General features: G+C 44.9%; 1 protein-coding gene across 11 annotated transcripts in view; it reads right to left on the minus strand.

The window, feature by feature from the left end:
• Positions 1-23,833, minus strand: part of LOC124344354 (plasma membrane calcium-transporting ATPase 2-like) — a 44,715-nt gene that overhangs the window by 18,356 nt on the left and 2,526 nt on the right. For 4 of the 11 annotated variants that reach the window (XM_046797878.1, XM_046797871.1, XM_046797872.1 and 1 more), the window contains exons 3-12: positions 7,757-7,865; positions 7,335-7,664; positions 4,863-5,048; positions 3,963-3,971; positions 3,023-3,255; positions 2,795-2,930; positions 2,539-2,673; positions 1,367-1,396; positions 376-579; positions 81-283 (exon numbers count right to left, since the gene is read on the minus strand). In XM_046797878.1, coding sequence (XP_046653834.1) covers positions 81-283; positions 376-579; positions 1,367-1,396; positions 2,539-2,673; positions 2,795-2,930; positions 3,023-3,255; positions 3,963-3,971; positions 4,863-5,048; positions 7,335-7,491 — 1,293 coding nt within the window. In that variant the 5' untranslated portion in view covers positions 7,492-7,664; positions 7,757-7,865. Of the gene's footprint in view, positions 1-80; positions 284-375; positions 580-1,366; positions 1,397-2,538; positions 2,674-2,794; positions 2,931-3,022; positions 3,256-3,962; positions 3,972-4,862; positions 5,049-7,334; positions 7,665-7,756; positions 7,866-7,962; positions 8,321-15,820; positions 16,504-23,833 lie in introns of those variants that run through there. The other 7 variants (XM_046797881.1, XM_046797876.1, XM_046797882.1 and 4 more) reach the window with 5 other exon arrangements.

Below are 23,833 nucleotides of genomic sequence, written 5' to 3' on the forward strand. Positions count from 1 at the left end.
GGGGTACAAATCATTAGTCGCTCTAATAGCTTGCTCGTTGGGAAGCTCATGTTCCGTGAGCGAGGACAACTTCTACTCACTTTGACCGAGTAGGCCAGCGAAAGAGTCACAGCCAAGGGGAGACCCTCAGGGACGGCGACGACCAAGACGGTGACACCGATAATGAGGAACTTAACGAAGTAGTTAAAGTACTCGTTTTTCCACGGCTGGTTCTCGTAGACGAAAGTTTTGATGCAAAAGGTCGTTATCAAAATGATGACCGTCAGGATAGCGATGGTCGAACCTACAAACACACACACACACACAAAAAGTCGTACACCCAAAGGTCAGATAGGAATTCATCAACAACAATAAAAATACGACAATCATCTTTACCGGCGTATCCGATCTGAATGGCCAGTTTTGTCAATTTGGCTTGCAGAACCGACTTATCCTTGTGGCCCGATTTTTCTTCTTTGATGGGAGCATCGCCAGACGGTCCGCTGGATCCTTCTCTGGCTTCCTGTTTGCTGGCCATGTTGTTCCCTCCATGATCTGACGGGTGGCTGTTGTTGCCAACAGCGCCTTCCTCTACATCTCCTGGAGACGTCAAACGGAGCCCGACAAGATAAACAATGCGCGTTAGATGTTAGTGAACACACAGAAGATTGAAGTACAACCCCCCTGTCTTCCCTTCAACAGAGAACCGAAAAAAAAAAAAAAAAAAAAAAAAAAAACATAAAACCCAAAAGCCGGAGGCTTGATGAATGGAGCATACAGCGAAGGCAGCGACAGAACGGAGAAGAAGACGAGAAAGGAGAGAAGAGACAGAGAGGTACGTAAGAGAGCGACGGTTATTATATCGAGAGGATAAAAGATATGATAGATAAAAGAGTGCCAAGTTTCTTTTTTGCCCAATTTTGTGTCAGTGCAATTCTCTGTTTTTGTTGTTTCATCTTTTGACATCAAAGACGAATGACGATGTATATCTCCCCCCCACCCGTAAATAAAAGTTTAATCAAATAAAACCAGAGTATCGATTTTCGCAAAACAAATAATAGAAAAAAGTAGGAAACTGGCCCGTTTCAAATCTTCAAACAAATAGGCATCTCTCACCAAAAAAACAAAACAAAAAAACATGCAAGTAAAAGTCAAGCTGTTTGGTCAAAAATGCAAAAGTGATCAAAAGATTTAAATAAAAGCGTCAACCCAAACCAATTCACGAGCGATAGACCAAAGTATGTAGGAAAAGATAGATTTGGAAAAGAGAGAGATAAGATAAAGTGAAGAGAGAATGAGAGAGACAACGAGAGAATGAGAGAATGAGAGAGAGAGAGAGAGAAGCTGCAGTGTGTTGATGATGTTTTTTTTTGTGGTTGTTGCGTACCTTTCTTCTTCTTCCGTTGTTTTTTAGCTTCTGAAACACGCCCCATTTTTATGATAGGCATGTGAGACGCCGTGTTGGTGTATTTGTACAAGATTTTGGGTTTTTTTTGCAATCGGGGAAGTAGAAGTAGTTGTTGTTGTTGTAGTTGTTGTAGTATAGAGGAAGTTGTACGGGTCGGGTCGTGTCGGTGGTCGCGTGACGGTGGTTATTTGGTCGTGGTTTTTGGGGTAATGGATGGTAATAGGGGAATCATAAAAATAAAGGCCATGCGTAAATATACATGTATAAGAGAGAAATATTCGATAAAAAGAAACGAGGAGCACTAAAGTAAGATAAAAGGGAAATCTTTTTTGGAAATTCAAACTCAAAGAATTCAAACCATTTTAAAATTTAGATTCAACATCCCTCCATAATTTACCATATCGATTCATCGCTCAAAAAATTTGAAAAAGAAAACCCGTTTGAATGCTCTAATAAATCCCGCAGTACCATCAAATTCTACTGAAATAAAAAAAAAAATAAAGTAGGAAACGACGTTTTTTTTTTTAAATAAAATTACTGGAGGCAGGAATTTTGAACCTGAAAAATGCATCCAAAACTTAAGAATAGGCATACTAGGCTCATCATAAAGTGTCCATACTTTACGATGGTGGAAACATGAGACGTATCACTCACACTCACGCGCACACACACGCACAAGAGATGAAAAAAGTTTCGAATTTGCAAACTACGAACCAAAAGTGAAAATGAAAAAAATCCACAATTCATAGAATATATAAAGTTCTTGAATAAGAACTAGAACGCTTGCAAAATTTTAAATTTTTAAATAAAAACAAATAAAGAGAGTTGATCATCGTCTCTTTCCTTCTAGATTTTTCTTCGACGGAATTCCTTATTATTTAGTTTTACTTTGTTAAATTTTTTATCTTTTAACGAATGGAATTTCATCCAATGTCTAACGCCCCCATAGTCAAATGCTGGGGGATCAGCGAACCGGCTAAATAAGATCATTGGTATCGATCGACGTGAAACCCCAAAAATAGCCAATACGGGAGGAGGGGAGAGAATAAACGGGGCGTGTAAAATCGAACTAACAACGACTATCGAGGAGAAAAAAAAAATAAAACAAAAAAAAGGAAAGGGTGGGTAAGATTGAGGCGAGAGAGTGTCACCTTTCTTCCGTTGTTTAGCGTCCGCTTCCTGCTGATCGGCGGCCGCACCTAGCAGCGTGAAAATGATGCCAGCCTGGGAGTTGATGCCGACGGCAGCCACCAGCATCCGGCCGCTGCCTTCCATGACGTGAGTACCTAATTTAGGTGGTAGCGCAAAACAGTCAAATGAGACCGGGGGAATGTCGTTTCACGGTCATTGGCCAATGGCCACCTCGGTGGAGTTGGCAACTATTTTTTTGTTTTCCCCTCTTCTTACCGGAGAGAAGCATGGGATCCGTCAGCTCGCTTTTCTTGACATGATCCGATTCGCCCGTGAGTGACGACTCGTCCACTTTCAAATCGTTGCTCTGGATCAGGATGCCATCGGCGGGCAGCAAATCTCCGTATTTCACCTGGACAAGAAAAAAGATGATCAATTGAAATTATGATTATGATTATTATCCTTTTAAATTCTTTTCGTGGGAGCAGAAAAAATTCTCTTTACTTGGCAAATGTCGCCGACGACAATCTCGCCGACGAAGATTTGGCTGCTCTCGCCTCCGCGCAGAACGGCGAATTTGTGCTCGCCTTCGATTCGGCTCTGCAGTCCGCGGAATTGTCGTTCCTTGGTGTAATCATTAAAGGCAGTAACCAAGACGACGACTATGACGGAAATAAGAATTGCCAGGCCTTCGATCCATTCGTGAGACTTGTCCTCCTCGTGAACGAGCTCATTTTCTGAGAGACAAAATATAAAAAAAATGGGGGAAAAAAAAAGAAAAAGAAAAAAGAGATGAAGCATTTGGAGAGAAACGGGCGCGGACGTTTTTGCCTTCAAAACTCGGCCAACTGTCAATACACAGTCGGGAGCGGTACGAGGTTTCTAGCAATACATCAAATGGATAAATGATGATATATGAAAGCTATATCGAGCGCGAAAAGGGCGAACATATAAACCAGAAGAGAATCCTCTACAGCAGCGAGGCTTGCTCGTTTCCCCGGCTACCCCCCGAAGATGAAACGAACATTCAAGGACGGCCCCAATTAAGAGGGAGACCGAGCAGAGTCGTACAAGTACAAGAGTCGCTAATCAAGTCGAATTTGATGCTCCACAAAATCCAAAGTCCAAAACTTTAGTTGTTCTGATGCCGCACAGCTGCGAGCAGCTCCAGCTTGCCGCCTTACACCGACCCGACTCAACTAGCGCATCAACTTGGCTTTGCTTTCGCCCCCCTTTTTTTTTAAACCCCAGTTTCCTTGTAAATCTTACGTCAATAAAGGCCCAGATTCCCAGATATATAATGCCCATCAAATTTTACAGCCAAAGGGCGCACGAGTGTAAACAACAAACAGCAACAATAAAATAAAAAAAGGGAGAAAAAACGCTGGGGTATATAGGAAGGAAGGAGTCATCACCCATGCGTGTTAATGGTTGTTACCCTTACCTTCGTCGCCTACATCACCGAGACGACGTCAAGCATGTGTTGAGAAAAAAAAAGAAATATATAGAGATAGAAAGAGATGGAAAGACCGATCAACGAGAGGCAGTTATGGTGCTTTACGATGATTGAAGATGTTCTCCGCGTGCGTGATACACACACTATGAGCAACCCCTCCCCAATCCCTAACCGCTTCCCCCCCTCTCCTTTCCCCAGCCCGCAACGGAGAAAAAGGATGGCGAGAAATAACTCAATCTAAACCATAACCACCTCCATCTCCTCTTAGAAATTCTCCAGCAATCAGCAATAATCCCGACATTTCCCACAGGAAGTCGGCCAAGGATAACGAGCCCGACCGAAAACCAGACGGTGAAGAATCGACGTTACGTTATTTTGCCCCCCAACCCCCTCTCCCCACCGCCCTTTATTATTATTTCATCTTTTTTTTTATTATATATTTTCCTTTTTACTCTTTTCTTGTGTGCGATCTTCTCATCGATTCGAGATCTTGATCGTCCAAGAGGGGGAGGGCTCAGAGATCTATTTCAAGCAGCCTGTGCTGCTGCTGCTGCTGCTACCGAGATGGATTTTTTGGGTTAGTTGTTTTATTGCACGACCTCTTTAGTTGCGGGCGCTCCGTGACGGCTAAAAAAACCTCAAAACAGAGCCAAGCTCCGGCCATATTACTCGACACACAGACTCTCTCTCGCGCGCGCGCATGAAGTGCAGCATTCACGTCATTCTTTTTTTCTTGCTTGCCATGATCCCTTGCAAAAGAAAAAAAAATCCCCGTTTCACACACAAACACACACACGCGTATATAGAGAGAGCATTATTTGGGAGATGAGAGAGAGGAGAAGAAGAACACACGGTCGAGAGAGAGGGAGTTGGTATGTAAGTAATTACCGCTACTGGAAGGAATGAAAGATAAAAGTAGTGAGACGATGGCGGCCACTTCGAGGATGATGAGGGTGACATCTTGCAGCGCTTCCCACACCAATCTCCAGAAGGTCTTTGGCGGCTTAGGTGGGATCGTGTTCGATCCGAATGTTTCCCGCCGATGTTCGATGTCCTTCGGCGAACCGGATAATCCTGTTATCAACAACAAACAGATGAAAACAAATCTATACCCGCCAAATATGCAGTACATGAATATGTATCAACAAAGGACGGAGACGGGAAAAAAGGGAAAAAAATTGAGCATAGAGGAGGAGGAGGAATAACAGACAGATAGAGAAAACATGAATAATCCAATTCGACTACAATAGCGACAGTCTGGCACGCGTGCAAATACATCATCCATTATTCCGGTCGGGGCTTTACCCCTGTTTTCTTCTTCTTGTTCTATTATCGATTCAATCCCTATGAGCTTGATTAGTTGATCGAATTTTCGGACACGTTGAGGCACAGGCAAGTGAAGCGATGGAGAAGGAAAAAAAGGGCAAAGGAAAAATAGAAAAAGAAGAAGAAGAAGGGCAACGAGTTCGTTACAGGGACCGGAATGAAAGCCAGCACGTACTGTCTGTCTGTCTCTTCTTCTCTGTCTCTGTTTGTGAGCAATAATCTACGGCTGCCGCAAATAAAAAGCGACACACAGAGAACAGAGAACTTCCCAAATGAGCAAACAATTCCCTGGTTAGAGAAAAGAAAAGAGAAAACAAACAAAAATCAAGTCGAAAACAGACTCACACGACCCGCTTCACATATTAAATAAGTGAGTTTGAGGGGCACAGCCGAGATCTTGGAAATTACGGAGTTTTCTCTCTCAGTTTAAACAAGAAAAAAGAAAAAAAGGACAAATTGATATTTGCTGGAGGGCTCCTCTTTTGAAGGCGTCGATAGTGACGCGGCAATGACGTCAATGACGGTAAGGTAGGCGGAGCTTTAAAATCAAGGAGGAACCTGACGACGGGGCGAGCGCTTATGATGGTGATGTAATCATCAAACTTTGAAATGGTAAACCCTGCTGCACAACAACTAACCGTAAAGGGCAGGCGAACGGAAAAGAAAAAGAAACGTTTGCAGTTTGATTGATATCAAATAGACCTAATGAAATTCCCTCTCCCGAAAGTTTCTTCTTCGCTACTGAAGTACTTCCTCCATCTATGGCTAAACCCTCGACACACACACACACACACATACCAACGGTCAAATTGGTCAGAATCGGATCAGGTTTCGCAAAGACCTCTTGGCCGGTTGTTTAACCGATCCCAGCAACATAGCCCTCGCACTACACTATCACCGGCTGTTTGTCCACTTCAAATTTCTCCCTTCGTATCCGTCTGGGTCGATGGCGCTCTCGAGTTCTTGTGTGTGTGTACCATCTAATCTTTTTTTTTTTTTATTATTATTATTTCCTTTTTCCATTTTTCCTCTCTCTGGCGTTATTATTATTTCTCTTTCTCGTATACACTTTTCAGTGTACACAGAGTGCATTGTGTAACCCTTATTTGAGTTGGCCCGCCGTGACGCGTTTCACTCACCGTTCGAGTATCGGAGGGGCAAAGAGCTACACACACACAGATAAGGCAGACACAACAACAGAGAGAAGAAAAAGAAGAAGCAATGAGAAAAGACTTTCTATATATCGACCGGGCCGGGCCAGTCTAGCGGGTAAAAGAGGAACGAATGGGCCAAGACAAGACACAGCTAGCTAGGATATATATATATAAGAAACAGAAAGAGAGAGAGAGATAAGAACTGAGCTAGCCCTTTTTTTTATTACTTATATTTAGGGAAACGTGCCATTAAAGCGACGTCCAATAATAAAAAAGAAAAAAAGAAAGGGCGAGGATTGGGAGTCGGGGGTGACTTTTGTCAATGGCGGGTGTTAAACTGCGAACGAGTGCGATAAGAACTAGCGAGGCCACCCTTAAAAAAGAGAAAATGTAACGGTGGACAATAAAATAAAAAGGAGAGCGCAAAAAAAAAAGTTGTTTAAGTTTCACACCAGTGAAAATCAATCCAACGACATTTTCTGGACAGAAAAAAAAGAGAGGACGTGAAAAGAAATGAAAAAAAAAAGAAGAGGGGAATCGAAATGAGAAAAACCCTTTTGTGCAGACGCAACGAAACGGAACGAGGACATGCGAAAAACATGTCGACATGCCCCATCGTTCTCTTTCGTGACGTTTATTCCCAGCGCCAGCTGACTTGAGCGACATGACGACTTTGCCCTTCGAAATGGATGTATATTCAATTCATTCCGTTTGGTTCTTTTTTTAATATCCCCGATGGAAAAGTAAAAAAAACAAACAAAAAAAACAAAAAAACAAAACAATATAATCAAAAGGAGAGGATAAAAGGAAAGGAAAAATGAAGGAGCACGGATAAATGTTGAAAACTCGTGAGCAAATGTTATTTTTGGGATTATTTTACCTTCCGTCGGTGAGGTGTATAGTTTTTTGCACAACTCCTGGACTCCGCCATAATGACGCAATTGTTCTACGGCCTCGCTGCCCCGCAGCTCCATCACCTCTCGGAGCTGTTTAAGAGAAATCCCATACTGGGCCGGCCTTCCGTCCACCGTCGCCATCTTGATGCTGGGGGTTTTGTCCCTGGGAACTTTTTTTCTTTGGTAAAAAGGGTTTTTGTGCGCGTCGTCCAACTGATCCTCAGATCAACAACAGCCAGAAGAGGGGTGGGAAAGAGAAACACAGCTCCAACACTCCTCCAACGAATTTCGGAAAACTTTCACCGATGACAACTCTGTCGTTCATAGAAAAACAAATTTGTAAATTCATTTTTTGAAATTTCATAAATGATCAAAATTGATTTAAATGGGTAAATTGTTTCTATACCTCTCTTGTCAGACAGCGTCTCCAGTGAGGACTGAAGTACACAGATGACACGCGTTCACTCACGCACACTCACACACATACGCCGGGCGTTGGCGTATTACATCACAACCTACAGACGTCAGAAAAAAATGAGAGAGAGATATGAAAGATGATGAAATTACATTCCGGCTATGCACACACAATAAGATTTCGGGGAACACACACACTTTATATGAAGGGACGGATAAATGTTAATAACTTGATGACAAATGTAAACACACGATGAATGATGGTATGGAGGGGCCTAAGTAACGGGTGTTTACTGGGCCTCAGTCGTTTAACTACAGTCTGTCGATCAGACAAAGGGTTATCTCAATAGGAGGATGGGAAGCTGTCAAGTAGCCGACGGGCAATACATTGTTGCAATATCGAAGTCATCATAACAAACACACTGAACTCGACATTTTTTTAAAAAATGGGGAGAAACTCAATGACGTCAAATCCGGTCATTTGCATCAGACGAGCGCATCAACGAAAGTGTGTAGACTCGTTCCCCGCTTTTTCCCTTTTCCTTTTCCCCTCGACATTAAAAGTCTTAACGATTTAGAGACATGCTTGTACAGTCGTCGTAATAACAGTAATGATAGCGCTATACTGTCTAGTAAATAGTACGTGGCTAGGAGTAGCTAAGCTAACCGCCCCCAGCTGGGTCGGTTGGTTGGTTGGTTGCTCCATACCCTCATTTCATTTCGGATAAATCCATGACACAGACACACACACAGACGCACGCACGAACAACAACAAAAGTAGTACAGCAGTCTATGTACAGTGCACCCTCTCATGTGTAACAGAGGCGAGGCTTTTGCCGGGAAATGTGTGTGTGTGTGTGGTCCAAATGACGTCAGAAGCGATTGGTTGGTTGGTTTGGCTTTGCTTGGTCGGGTATAGACTAGTCGGCTATAGCCTACGAGTTGGCTCGGCGCAACTCGCGAGTCGTTGCCAAAACGAGATAGAGCGCGCCCCGCGAAAGAGGGACGAGGAGGCGGCACAATACAAAGACGATGCCAGGAAATCAGGATTTTTTTTTTCTTCTTCCTTCCTTCCCTTCTTTCGTGGAGGGCGGGGAGTATTAAGATGCGGATGAAACGACCAATTGATTTTGTAACCGAAATCCATTCCCCCCCTCTCTCTCTCTCTTCTCTTCAGCCCTTCCCACCATTTCTTTTCTACATCTTCGGCAACAAGACCCGGAGGAGATGGGAATGAAGGTACTACTAGAGACAAACAGAGAAAAAGGGATTTAATTCGATCAAGGAAAGAGAAACAAAAAATAAAAAAAGATTTGTACACATCACGCCCACAAACGACGAAGACGATGTCGTCGACATGCAACAACAGCCGTCCAATTGGTAGACGATGAAATTCGTCTTCAAAGTGACTTAAAGTGCTCGTTACTTTTGCGAGAGAAAACGGAAAATCTCTCTCTAACCCAAAGTTTTGGAACATTACACCATTTCTCTTTTTCCCCCTCTTATTTCCTTCCTTTCTCCCGCCCGTCCGTCGGCCCGCCCGTCGGAGCAGCGATAACGAGAAAGGAGAGCTGCCGGCAACGCCCTATCTAACTGGAAATGACCCGTAGGAGCAGCATGACAGACATTAAATCAAACGAGGAGGCTACGAGTCACAATTTTTTTTCTTCTTTCTTCCAGCACAAGTCGCGGAAGGATGGCCAAGAAGTAGTAGAGTAGTAGGGAGGGAATACTAAGTTGTTCGGTGAATATCTGCAGTGTTATCTTGTCACAATCGCGTATCACCTCCGACGCTCACGACCGAACGCAGAGAGAGCTAGAGAGTTGGCTCATTTCTTTTTTCTTTTTGGCTACGAGACGAAAGAGCCAAAGTGGGGAGTTGTTCCCTTTCCTCTTCTGCTTGACAAGATACGGGGGAGGGACATGAAGGGGATCGATGACAAATGAAGACAATCGCATCTGCCAAAGCCAAAGAAATAAAATACAGAAAAAGAAGAATCGAGCGAGCGAGCGAGCGAGCGAGGGAAAAAGAAACGCGAGAAAAAGAGGAAATCCTCTTTCAAATTGAAAAGGGAACGTCTTCTTCGTCAAAGGAGAGATGAAAAGGTTAGAAAAGGGACGGTTGTTGGCCAGCTGCCTCCTCCTCCTCCTCCTAGCACGGAGGAGCCTCGCCTCCTATTGAAAACTCGTCGCTTTTGTCTCGCTTTCTTGTATTAGTGGCAGTACTTTGACTACTACGACGACCCACGAGAAAACGACCGTGCGAGGTACAACCACGAGTATAAAATGCGCCATCTCAAAACCATGAACCCCATCATCTCTTCACTCGGCAGCAAACCTATTTGGCTTTTCAGGAGAAATCAAATAAAAAAATCCTAACCTCTATTGGTTACCCCTTGCGGCCGATCTGGAACCTAACCAAAACTCAAAAGAAAAAACCCTCCCCCCTCAATGAAAGCAGCCATCCACCGGCTCTTTCCTTTTTTTTTTTCTTCTTCTTCTTTTCGAGTTGCACAGAGACAGAGTCTTCTTTCTCTCTCTCTTTAGCCGGTGCCGACGACGACGTTGGGGCTGTGGGTAGGCAGAGGAAATGATGACTCTTTCCTTCCTTAGCATTCTCTCCGAATAAGCTTCAGGATGCGCCCGCAGGAAACTAGGAGCCATAGCAGCAGTAAATTGTGAATGTATTTATACAACTTTGGGTTTTCGGGGTTGGCCTCCTCCTCCTACCCAACCGCCTCCCTGCGGCCTCCTTGGCTCAAGGAGATGGAAAAGAGAGAAATAATCATAACAAGTTCTTCGACTACTTTTTATTCTTGAGATAAGATTTCGCAGAGGACGGAAGGAACCAGGAGCAAAAGGAGCTACGAGGACACACACACGCCCAACTTTGCTGTGCAGAGTTAAAAGAGACATGGTAATCGATGACGAAGAGATAGTCGAGTCGGCGCGAACAACTCGACCAGAAAAGGAGGAAGAAAAAAGAAAAATAAAATAAGAAGAAGCTCGCGATCATCCATCACACAGCGCTCCTCCCCACTCTTCCAAACTACACTCTTCTTTTTCTTCATTTTTCCGCTTTTGTTTTATTTCAGACTCTTTTTTTTTTCTTTCCTGCGTCTTATACTTCATCCCTAAATCAAGAAAATTGCTAGCCAAAAAAAAAAGTATCTTGTTCCGATCCGACGGACGATGTATCGATACTCTTTTCTTCCCCAGACAGAGCACCGCCACTTTGGACGGGCGGGATGGAGGCTTTGTAACAAATGATTCAGGAAGAGAAAAGTTAAAGGGGCGAGAGAGAGACAGAGCCTAGCAACTGTGTGTAATATTGAAGAGCCAAGAATCGAGGAGAAGAAGAAGAAGATGGTGGTGGTGGGGGGGTTTGGTTGAAGAGGCAAAACGCCCGGCAGCCATTTTGGACGTGAAGCATACATGGGAGCACGAACGGAGAGAGAGAGAGAGATCGTGTCACGAAACCTCCCACCACTACTGTACTAGCAGCAGTAGCTCCAGCGCTCTTCAATCGATAAAGAGGAGCTCCAGAGAGCTTCAATGCTTGCCCTTGAGAAAGAGAGTAGAGGAGAGCCAACATCTTCGACCGAGAAACCCCCCCCCCCCCAAAAAAAAAAAAAAAGAAAAAGGAAAGAAGAAAAAAGGCAAAATAAGAAAATAAATCGTCGTTCCTTCGACGTGGCCGTCGAGAGAGTGAGCCACAAGCATCATAATGGATAAGGAGCGACGAGCGTCACGACTTTGGCATCTGCCCGACTCCACCCGAAAAGTCTTGTGTGTGTGTGTGTTTATATCAAGGATCGAGGGACGGGGGGGTAAAGCAAATGACGGAACGAATAAACAAAAAAGGAGGAACTCGATCAAACTGTCAAGAGCTTGAGTCTCTGCCTTCTCCCTTTTACTCTCTCCTAACGTCTAGGAACAAAAACAGCCAAGAATATGTCGCACCCCAAACACACACACAATGACTACGGAGGACTTGGTGTGTGTGTATATCTTTCTCTCTCTTGTCTAACTCGCTTTTTTTGGCGATCCTTGTTTCCATCTTGTGAAATCCTCTAGCCCCCTACTTTCTGCCCGCCCCCTCCTAAGAAGCCATTTCCTCCTTGATGTCGGTGAGGGAAAAAGAGCCAGGATCGAAACGGCGCGCGCGCGCGCAGCGGGTAGAAACACACACAACATCGACTAGATGTGGTGCCCGTCATCGAATCGATACTGTATTATGGGTGTGTGTGTATGTGTTTAAGACCCAAATCATTGGCGATAGTTGGATGGAGAATCAAATCGGCTCCAAGCCCTCCAAGTTCTTCTTCCTAGCTACACACAACAGCAGACGGGCAGACACAAACTCCCCTTTTTTTTTTCATTTTTTTGACTCTACAGCTTTTATTTTGTGTAGAGCTTCTCCCGGGCTCTCTTCTTTGGAAAATGATAATAAATATCTGTTCGTCGTCAGACCGGATGGATCAGGTCGGTGCCGATCCCGGTAAAGATTCAATTAGTTTTAATCAAAGACCTGCTGCTGCATTTGCTTTCTTCTGCCTCTCGTCATATAGTGCGGAAGAGGCCCCCCCCCCCCTCTTGGGGTGTAGGCCGGAGAGTTCAACCGGTCAATCGAGTCGGCATTGCAGTTTCCATGGCAACAGACTGGATACACCACTTGAAAAGACAAGACTTGCCCCAAGAGGAAGAAAGAAATCCGGATTACTTTTCTATTAGCTCTTTTCAATGGTCAATAGGCAAGTCCGAAAGAAGGTCGCACAGAACTGGAAGGAACCATTCAAACCTCCTCGACTTACTTTTAGCAAGAAACACAATCGTCCATCAGCTAGACGTCCGTTTTTTGGGGCTTTTCCTACTCGTCATTTTTCTCTATTTTTGATTCTATTTGAGCCATTCAACGAGAAAAAGACTCCACTTTTCCTCCTAGCCGGACAAGGCGAATCAATAACGTACAAGCTTCCCCTTTTTTCCCCTCTCTCTCTCTCTCTTGACATAACTCGACCCTATATGGCCTCCTTGGGACCAAACACCTCTCGTTGGCTAGAGCCGAACGGACTCGAACAGACGCCCCCCTTCGAACAGGCGTCTAATCCCGTGACGTCAGCGTGCTGCTGTCGATGACGACAGCGACAGGGGTCCTACTTTTTTTTTCTGTCCAGCTGTATATCTACATATTCCCACTTTTTTTTTTTTTCCTTTTTTGTTTTTAGTACTCATAAAAGACACCTGGCGGGGCGGAATATCTTTGACTGTAGGGTTTTTTGAGCTTTCACGACTGTGGAAAGAAGAAAAAAAAAAAGAAAAATAAATGCCTGGGGAGGAATGGGACACCCGGCTCACCCACGTTCTGCATGTCAAGTCGACAGACAAGGAAACATGGCGTCGTGACAGGCGCGTCAGAAAGCCATTGCGAGGGAAACGGCAAGGTTGGAAGCGATCCTTAAAAATAAAAAGATGACTGGAACATTCCGGCGATAAAAAATCATCGGCGACTAGAAACAAAAAAAAAAAAGAGCTAGAAGGAAGTGTAAAGACAGGTTGTGTTTACGTTAACTAGGCATCCAGGACGAGTGCACCGATTGCAGCATAAAAGCGCAACAGCTCCGCACATCAATCGAGTCCAGTCTTTTTAAGAAAAAATAAAAAAAAAGTTTTGTTGTCTTTTCGAAAATAACTTGGCTACGCTATTTTCCCACGCAACGGGAAAAGAAGAAAAAAGAAAGTGAAATAATTTCATTAGCCAGGTCCCGAGAGCACCAAACAGCAGCTGCTGTCTTCTCCACAGTGGGGTGCCCCACTTGTCTTGTAGGTGCATACACACACATACACACACCGAAACGAGGCGAAAGTGTGAGGAACCAAAACGGAAAAAAAGAGAGGAGGAGGTACGTTATTGGCGAACGAGGGTCTTAACTTCCGATCTAACAATAGAACAAGGCGCCCAGGAGCTGCGTGCAAGTTGCACCATCACTACCACCGCCACCATTACAGTCTCTATTTCGAATCCGGATGGATTTCGACGAGAGAGCGCACACAGGGGCGTATGTCAATTTGAAAAACAAACAGCAAACTAACAACTAAACAGAAACTGAGAGAAAGAGAGAGAAATAGAAAGGCGCTTAGAGACAACCCCGAGACAACGGGCGCAATAGGAGAGGCTGTCCGACTGTGGAAAAATCCAAAAGTAAACCCCCCCCCCTCCTCCACCGTCCGTACCAGCCCAGCTGGGTATTAGATCCGGATCTCATCAACAACACGAGAGGCGAATGGAGAGCGAGGACATTCCTAAACGCAAGTTGGAGCATTCGTTCTACTCTGAACAGAAGCTCCTGCTGTACAATTCACCTTGTGTAAATATACACGAACTACTTGCAGCAGCAGCACACACACACACTACACACAGTTGGGTGATGGGTACAAGTGTGTATGTTTGCGTGGGACTACTATACTACTAGGTCGAGAGAGAGAGAGAGAAAAAGAGGCACGTGCTAAAATACACAAACAAAATCCCAGGCGCGGCCTCCATTTACAGTGGAAAAGGACCGTGTCCGATAAAGGACACATAACACAACAACTTGTGCTGCTTTGCCCGATCCCTGAAAGTTTTTCCAAAAAGGATCGCCTCGGCTAACTCATCTAAACAATTGGGCCAAATACACACACATATACAGACACCCCCACTCGGCTGGCTGGCTTAGAACTATTGTAAGTAGGTAAAGGAACTAGTTAGTAGGACTCTACTACTACTACTACTTGTTGTAGTGCTCAAAGTCTCAGCCGTGGCAAAGAGTTGCTCCTCCTTGTGCCTCACTTCCATTTTCCGTCTTGTCATCTATCCTCTCTCCTAGCTCCGACATAACCTAGTGTGTGTGCGTCTGCTGTTGCTATCTTGCGCCTCTGCTGCTATCGTCAAACGCCAGCAAGAGAGGAGCAATAGCGGCGAGCGGTGCACAGAAACTTCAATTTGTTTGGCGAAAAAAGGAAGGAAGGCAGCCTGGAAAGGAAGAGAAGCTTGTGCATGTGTGTGTGTGTGCCCTTTATTCTATTGCCGACACACAAACCAGTCTCCCCCAACTGTTATGACAAAGATAACAAGAACACTATAGCATCCATTTCGGCTCCGGCTCCAATTGTTTAACATGCGCTGGAAAATATACACACACACACACAAAAAGCACATATATGCGCCGTGAAGTCGCATACGGAGAAAGGCTTTTCGCTATTTTCGGGTTTTCATAGTCAATGCATGGAACTTTTTTTTTCCTCTTTTTTATTCATCGGCAAAAAAAAAAAGAGGAGGAAAAAAAAATGCCAAGCAGCCAAAGAGGAGCTGAACAGGCTAAAAATACTGGACGGCGGGATTCGTGTGGTAAGTCGCATTGGTGTAGCGGGAGGGCAAGTCTGTCTTTTGAACAGGAGCCGACAGCGAGTCGGGTAGGATCTCAGGCAAAACGAAAAACGTGAACTGCTCTCTCTAAAAAAAAAAGGAAAAATTTGCTGCCAAACGACGGCGGCATAGACAAAGCGAAACCAAGTTGGTTGTTTAAAAACTATTCCGTGAACTTTTCACTTCCGGTTTACTTTTTGTTTTTCTCCCTTTGCGCCAGTCGAAAAATTTGAATTGGAAATATTAAAAAAGAAAAAAAAAACAGGAAAACACAAAAGGGAAAAATCAAATATAGAAAGGAGAGCAAAGTCGTTGCGAATTCTTGTTTGGAGGAAAAGAAATAAATTGGGGAGGATTACAGCAATAATGAAAAGGAGGAGGATAAAGATAAAAGATCCGGGAGGGAAATGAAAGAGTGCGCGCTTGCGTCTCGAGGGGACAGTTCTAACGGCGGCGCAAGCGCGTCGGTCCAATCGTCAGCCGGCACGTGACATCATCAAAGTTAACAAGAGGAAAAAGAAAAAAGGGTGGAGACAAAATGGCTGAAGAAGAAGCAAATAAAGTTCTCCAATCCCCAGCTCTCTCCGATAAAAAAGTAAAAACGGACGTTTAAAGAAACGGAAAGAATAGAAAGAGACAGCCAATAATTACAGATCAAAATGGGGAAGAAGAGAAACGTCGAATTTTCTTCTCTCTTGATTTTTGTTTTTTTTAAATCGGTTTTCTCTTTCTCGTCGGCAATCCTATTTCGGAGCGCACCGTTAAGATGGACACTCGCACATGTACACTCACGCAAACACGCAACACGCTGAAAGTGCGCGCTCGCCGTTGAAAAAGTTTCGGCAAATTTGTTTTTGTGTTTTTCTCTTTCGATTCGGTTATCTAATTGTCGCTTTGAAAAATGACGCGATGGGGTTTGTATTTAAAAACCCGAGGCGGCGTGTAATCAGCGGGGGGACCGACTGAACAGCACGGCACACACGCACTCACACACTCAAAAAAGCCACAACAAAACTTTTAGATTTCTTTGACTTTCCCGTCTTGTTTTTCTTCTTCTTCTTCTCGGACGAGTACATAGGGGTTGTAGAGGGCAGGGTAATAAGGAGAGGGGAGGAAAGAAGGGGGGTCCCACAAGCGTAAACACACACACCGACACACACGCACCACAGCACGAGCCGCTGCCGGGACACACCGGTAGTGGGCAACGCTCGACCGTGCACTAGCGGAGCGGTGCTCGACGTCTTCTCCGGCTCCTACTCTTTCACCTACTCCTCCTGCTCCCCCACTTTCCGATGGCTATAGCTCTCGCTCTCACGCTCTCGCCTAGTCCAGCTAGCTAGCTAGCTACACACACACACACTCCCTCGTTTCGTTCCTTTTTCCGCTTCTTCTTCTTACAAAGAGTATACTTGCACTGCCGACAAGTCACCAAACTACACCAGTCCCTCTGTGTGTGCGTGTGTATACTACAGCGTGCCCTGTACGGTGGCCTATAGGGTAAAAGGGACTTCTACCTCTCGTCCTCTGTGCTGCTGCTGCTGTTACGCTCGACTCGCGGCATACGCCTCTGTATCAAAGAGAGCTGTGCGCGCACTCAGAATATATATAAAAAGACGGACCTAAAAGAGAAACAAAAAAAGGAAGACAAACACAAAAAGAAACGAGAAGGGAAAAATAAAAAAAAAAGAAAGAATTACAAAAAAGAAAAAGGGAAAAAAAGTTCCAACATTTTTCATCCGGACGGATCGATAGAGCCGCCGCTGCCGACCGCCAGTCTGCGCTAGGTGTCAACTGAACTGCCCAGTGACGTTGGCGACTTTTTTTCTTTCTTCTTCTTTGGCTCAGCTCTTTTGTATTTGCTTTCTCTCATCGTCTCTAGTCCATACTTTATACATGTGTAGTATTAAGTAGATACACCCTCCTTCACTCACTCGGCTCCTATCTCTCCGCCATTCTCTTTCTCACAGCATCGGAAAGTCCATTAGTCCAAGTCCAATCTTGATTCTTGTATTGCTAGGCCTATTTCCCACCGGGAATCGGCCGGCATTCCGCCCTTTCGTAATGAAAAATTTCGATACGATACACCTCCCCTTCTATTCCACACTCGGCTCTAAAAACAACCCTCTTGCCTCGGTCTACCAAAATGGAATGCCGTTTGAGGTTGATCTCCCAATCCAATCCAATCCAATCTTCCTCCCCCTTTTGCATTGATGTTGTTGTTGTTGTTCTTTCCCAGTTGGCAGAATGTTGATGAGCAAATTTCTAGTCTACAATTTCCGACCAGCTTTAGAGAGACACTCTCTCTCTACGGACCCGCTGCTTTTGCCCAGTTTGGTGTATGGAACGTCCGAAAACTCTGGGCCGGCCCCGTCCGTTTTCATGCATGCGTAACGAGGACAGATGGTAGACTCATGAGAGCCGGGCTCGACCTTTGCCAGTTTCCGCTTGGTCCCACTACAATGTCCGGCAGGACGCGCGCACAAACACATAAGAACCCAGAGACATGCACACATAAAGAGAGAGAGCAAAAGAGAGGGAAACTATAGATAGCAGAGAGAGAGAGACAAGAGGCATCTCTCTCCCGGGATCAATATAAATGCTAATCGTCCAGTCCATGTCGCTATGCTTTTCCATGTTGTCCTTCCTCTACCTCTATTTTTATTTTATTTTTTAGATTTTGTTGTTTGCGTTTGGGCGATTCCATCGTTCCTCCTCTATTACTCTTCCCGTCTTCTTCTTTTGGTGGGGGGGATTTTCATTTCTTGCTTGCTTGCGCTTCATTTTCCCTAGCTCTCTCTCTCGCTTGTTGTTTGTTTGTTCTCATTTCATCTTGCCCTTTTGTTGTTGGCAACCATTTTCTTCATGTTTCATTCACGACAATAGAGAGGAGAGGAGGAGGAGGGGAGGGGGGGGGGCCAGGACATCGGGACGGGACACGATTCAATCCTGTCCCGTTCCCGGCCACAAGATGGCTGCCAACCGAGGAGACCTTCCCTTTTTTCTTTTTCCTTCCAAATCGCCGCAATTAATAGCCGAGTCGAATGTCTAAACTAAAGAATGGAATAGGATTTGAGAGGGAGAGAGAGAGACAAGAGTTACCCGGATACGGCCCGGCATAATACCCCCACAGAGAGACCCAAAACACAACAAAAAGGCCTCGCACAAAACTTGCACAATCATCCATTATTCTCCGGGAACAACTCTCGTCATCATCACCATTGTCAGGTCAGTGCGGTCCATCTGTGTATAGACAGGTGTGTGCACGCTTGCTGGTACGACTACTCTACTCTCTGTTATTTTAGTTTGCAGACTCCCATTTGCGACAGGTGATCAAAAACAAACTGCATATCGATCCACGCCGACGTATGGAAACGATGTCGTCAAATGAAAAAGAAAAAAAAGACGCAACCTCACCGACCTCAAATCGCTCCCCACCACCCAAAAAATGCATTCCAATGTCATTTCCTCCAAAGAGTTAAAAAAAGAAAGGGTGGAAGAAGAATCCTTCCTCTTCCCCTTGTAACCAATAATAAAATAAAATAATAAAAAAAAGATCCCTCCCCAAATGTTCCGTTTCCTTCGTCCATCCATCTTATTCCATCTTAGCGAATAGAAGGAGGAGGAGGAGGACTAGGTCGGGAGTGGCGCGCGGACTCGCTTTTCAGGATCGATAAGAACCTCTTGCCACACTCGCTCAAACGGAGGTGGGAGAAGGGGGGAGGGGGTTTAGACGATGGGTGGGGTTGTGGGAGGAATGGCGATGAGTTCTCGGGTCCTTTCAGTTCCTTGCCTTCATCTCTCGACGGATATTTGACATGTCGAAGAGAAAGAGAGAGAGAGAGAGTCGTGCAGAGCGGGGAGCATATACGAGCTCACGCACCAAACAGGAGGACGACAACACATTGCACAGCACAACAAATCAAAAAGAGCCCGGCAGCTCACAGAGCTAAAGGACCCCCGCCCGTCTTTCTCTCTTAGACTTATCCACGCCATATGGTTTAAGTGCTGGGACAGATCCATCATATCGTGTAAGGCAACCCTTCACTTTTTACTAGTACTACCACCACTAGTCCAGTCCATTAATATTATTGTTTTGCTTTTCTTCTACCACCCCACCCTTCTCACTATAAAAACAAATGAAAGTCGCAGAAATGGTGAGAAAAAAAGAAAAGACGCCGAATTAAGTCATCAGCCGAGTATGTGGGTCGGTCGGTATTTCTGGTTGCCAGACAAGAAGAAAGGAAAGAATAATCATCATCGTCATAAAGAAAATTAAGAAAAAAAGATATGGGGAGGTTTTATAGAGCAGGGGTCTAGAAGAGGAGAGAGATGCAGCTTACGTAGGCGGAACAATAAGTCTTCCTCGCTCAAAGCTCAGCGGTCCCAAAATCGACAGGACGGGCGTGAAAGTGAAGTCCTCGGGTGTTGGTGTGTTGGTGGGCGGACGGATCGGATCGTGTAGGCTGATTGGTGGATTCGCAGAACCAAGGCAGTCGATTCGAGAACGAACTGACTGGACGGACGGTCGATGCTCCGGGTGGAAAAGGAGAGAGAGGAGGGGGGGGGGGGCTTGTGCTGTGTGTGAAAGGGACAGAATCCGTCGCGCGAACAGCCAGAATAACGATCCAGCTTGCTCAACCGGCAGAGAGAAAAGGGGGGAGAGAGAACGGGAGACCCCCAAAAACAATAGGAATTTTCCCAGACCAACGACGAGCCTCTATAAATAGAACATGGGTGGGTCTCCCCCCTCTGCTATACACCATGTTCGTGATTCCGTACTCTTATATATATTACATGCCCATCCAATCGATAATTCAGAATTCACGTACGGAAATTCTCAACTTGATTGAATCGAAAAATAATAGCAAAAACTAGAAAAAAAGGAAAATCGATTTGGGCTGCGTTCACGTTTCGTAGGTTCCGGAGTCCGGCTCTCTTTCTTCCGACACATTGAAAAGGGAAGAAAAAGATACAGATAGAGCTCTCTAGTGGTAGTCGATTCAACTAGATGAAAGACGCCAAACGGCAAAAAGTAAAGAAGTCGTATTCAAAAATAAATAAATAACACGGATCGGACATGAAGTACGACTGCACGAGTCAAAGGACCTTATAGGAGGACCCCGGCAAAAGAAAAGAACCAATCGCTCTGATAGTTAATAAGACTATTGCAAGAGGAGCTGGAGCGAGTGGATCGTTCATCATTCGCTTTCCTCTTCGCCTCTTCCTTTCTCTCCCGGACGGCCAAGTTCAACGTCGACTCTCTCTCTCCGTGTTTGCAGTTTTGCCAACAGAAGAAAAAAGGAAAAAAAAAAAAATTAAAAGGGCGGAGGGAGTGTAGTTCTTCTTTTCCTTGTTTTTCTTTAGATATTTTTTTTTCTACTACTCTGCTAGGCTTAGAGTCCTAGAGAGATCCGGACGACAGAGTGATGGATGACACCAGTCCTGGCAACCGGCAACGCACAACCCATTTCTTTCCTCTCTTTCTTTGCTTCGCCTTCTCTCCCCCCTCCATCTATTTTTTTTATTGCGCCAAATGTTCACAGAATCCAACTGACACGTTCGCTCGTCGAGAAGCTCGGACAGAGAATCGCAGCCTGAGAAACAACGATGGCCATCACACAGATCATCCTCCTTCGCCATGATATCCAACAGCCATTTCAAAAAGAAACTTGGCTCCACCATTTGGATCTCGAAAGAAAATAAAAAAAAGGAAAATGAAAAAAGGAAGACAGAAACTCCTTCGTCAGTTTCTTGCCAAATTCGAATGCAATCTTCCCTCACGAAAGTCTTAAGGAAGAAGGAGGCGAGCTCAGACTATGACTCGCGCAAAAGAACCGGTCGACGACAAACATCCGGCTGACACAAAAACCCAAAATTCAATTCCCTTTTAAAAATACAAAAATACAAAAATGCTAAAAAACAAAAAAGGCAAAAGCAGTCAAACTAGACTACTTATTATTTCTTAGGGTAAGATCGCGGGAACGGTTATAAGTCCTCGGTTCTGTATTTCGGTAAGACACAACGAGTCCACATACTCGCTCGTTTTGGGATTGTCAACATTCCGCTCTCAGTGGCCTGCTCCGGCTTCTTGGCTGCCGGATCGATTGTCTCGTCACTAGAAAATCCTCACATCCCCCCTCTACTTTCTCGTCCACCCAACAACCTCCTAGTTTCTTTTTTCTTTCTTTTTTCATTCTTCCCCGTTATTTTTGTTTCGTTTCTTTATGTCATATCCGTCGCTGACGACGACAGATTTATTCCTGTTTGTCTCCCATGTTTTATTTTACTTTCAAATTTAAATATTAAAAAAGAGAGCTTTCGTGCAACATCCGCTCACGAATAAAAGGGGGAAATAAAAAAAAGGAATAAGAAAAGGACGCCGATTTTAATAACGAGATTTCAAGAGGGTGAGACGACCAGTTTTTCTCCACTTGGAGAATTCCGCAATTCCGGATCAGGGCCCAAGACAAACTGAAACTTAAGTGAGGGGGGGGGGGGGAAAGCAGGGAAAAATACGTGGTTGTGATAAAAATCGATAGTCAAAAGTCGACATGGATCCCCTCCAAGAAATGATAACATCTTTCTAGTACAGACACACAATCCGGCAACTATTCCTTAGAGAAAGAGAAGCTTAAACTGATTTTGGTTTTATCTTTGTGTGCGCACGCTATTCTTTTTTCTTGTTCCGTTTTTTTGTTGTCTTAATGACTACAGCATTCAAGATTTCTTGTGTCTTTCGCCCATGTCCGTCAGGCTGAGCAATCAAGGCGGGTAAAACAATAGAAAATGCTGGAAGCCCTCTGAGGTTCACATTCAATCAAAGCTCAGACACACACACACACACACACACGGGCGTCGGCCTGTCTTTTTTCCCTTTTTATGTCATCTCTTCTTCCGGTTCTCTTTTAATAGGCGCGATGGATGGACGGATGGATGGATGGTGGGAAGGAGAAGAAAATCATTCCCACACACACACGCGAGATCTGACACAATTACCCCAACTGCGTTCGACGGCGTGAGCGTGATCCTATCGCCCGTCCGTCCTCCTTCCTACCACTCCCATTGCCGGCGTGAAAGATCATCGTAGAAATCAAAGATCATCAAGGAAAATCAAAGAAGAAGAAGAACTGCGAACGGCCGAGCCAATGGCCAATGTCGTGTTCTCAAAGATTCCTGGAGGAATCGTGGAGACAAGGAGCCACACAGGGTCCATCATTGCCAGAAGGGTAGCCACGATCAATAGAGCTCCCGTTTCTTGGAGAAAGAAGAAGAAGAAGAGGAGGAAGGGGGGGCTCACGCTATTCGCTTCCATCTTTTTCTTTCGTCCCTTATTTTTTCTTCTTCTTTTAACCGGCCGCGGTTCCCTGCGGCCCGCTGGATATAAAAACAACAAGCCCATCCAAGTCCACCAAATCCTGTCCTGTTTTTCAAGTAATAGCCGGTTCTACGACGGCGCTTAGTCATGGGGTTGGCTCGACTGGCTTTTCGATTCACGAAAAAAAAAAAAAAAAAACGTGAAGAGGAAAGGGAGGTAGGGAAATAAATAAAACGTCAACTTGTTTTCATCCCTGTTTCCTTTTCTTTTTTCCGTTTTTATTTTAATCAATAAGGGTCGAAGAGATCGTGATGTAACAAGGATTGGCGCGCTCAAGAAGAGACCTACCACCACCCCGCTCCCGAAAACAAATTCTGATGAGAGGTGGGGGCGATGGGTGGTTGAATAAAACAGGGGGGGGGGGCCGTGATCATATAAACAAATACAAGAGTGGCATCTGATCGATACTCACACACTCTTGACACGCACAAAAAGAATATATAGCGTGACAACGGGAGACCACCCCCCACCCTCTCCCTTCCACCCCGTTCTCTTTTAGTTGTCCTCCACTTTCTCAAAAATGATCAGAAACACCGAAAAAGTTGCCTAGTGTATTGTCGAAGCGCCTTAAAGAGTAGCTAGAAACTAGGAGCTTGTGTTATTGGAGAACGTGCCGACTACCTACCACCACTGCGCACCGTATACAAATCAATCAGAAACGGGTTAGGAGGAGGAGGCAAAATAAAAGAAAGTTTCGCTCTCGAGGACTCCTACCTACCCCCGGCCCGATGCACAGAACTTTGCAAGTGAAAAATGGAGATTCCATGTATGGTCTAATCATCGAGCCGAAAAGGTTCGACACAACAATGGCGGTCCTCCCCTGCAGCGAATCGCAGTCTAGGTTTTCTTTCTCCTACCTCACTAGTCACTACACTCTCTCAGGAGCTGGTGCAGTTAATAAGCTAAAGCGAGAAAGGGTGTTAAAAAGAAAAAGGCTGCCAGCCGCGAACAGAGTGGAAAGAGAAGCAGAACAACACGTTCCGGCTCTTTTGCTTCCGATGTGTGTGTGTGTGGGAGTGGGTGGATAGACGAGGGAAGGACTAAAAGGAATGGGCGGTTGGGGGTTAAATCACTAATCGGACTAATGCCCTCCGACAGACCCGGAGAGAAGAGAACGCAACAAAAAGTGAGAGAGAGGAGGGAAAAAGAAAATGGTATATCTCAAAATACCGACGCCCTACGCTACTCATTTATTGAACATTACCGGTAGTCATCGTCGTTTCTATCGAATTATTCCCTTCCTGGTCATAAAGAATAGAACCTAATACAATGAAATAATCATCCGGATA

The sequence above is a fragment of the Daphnia pulicaria genome, chromosome 6, assembly GCF_021234035.1.
Source record: "Daphnia pulicaria isolate SC F1-1A chromosome 6, SC_F0-13Bv2, whole genome shotgun sequence".
NCBI classification, from domain to species: Eukaryota; Metazoa; Arthropoda; class Branchiopoda; order Diplostraca; family Daphniidae; genus Daphnia; species Daphnia pulicaria.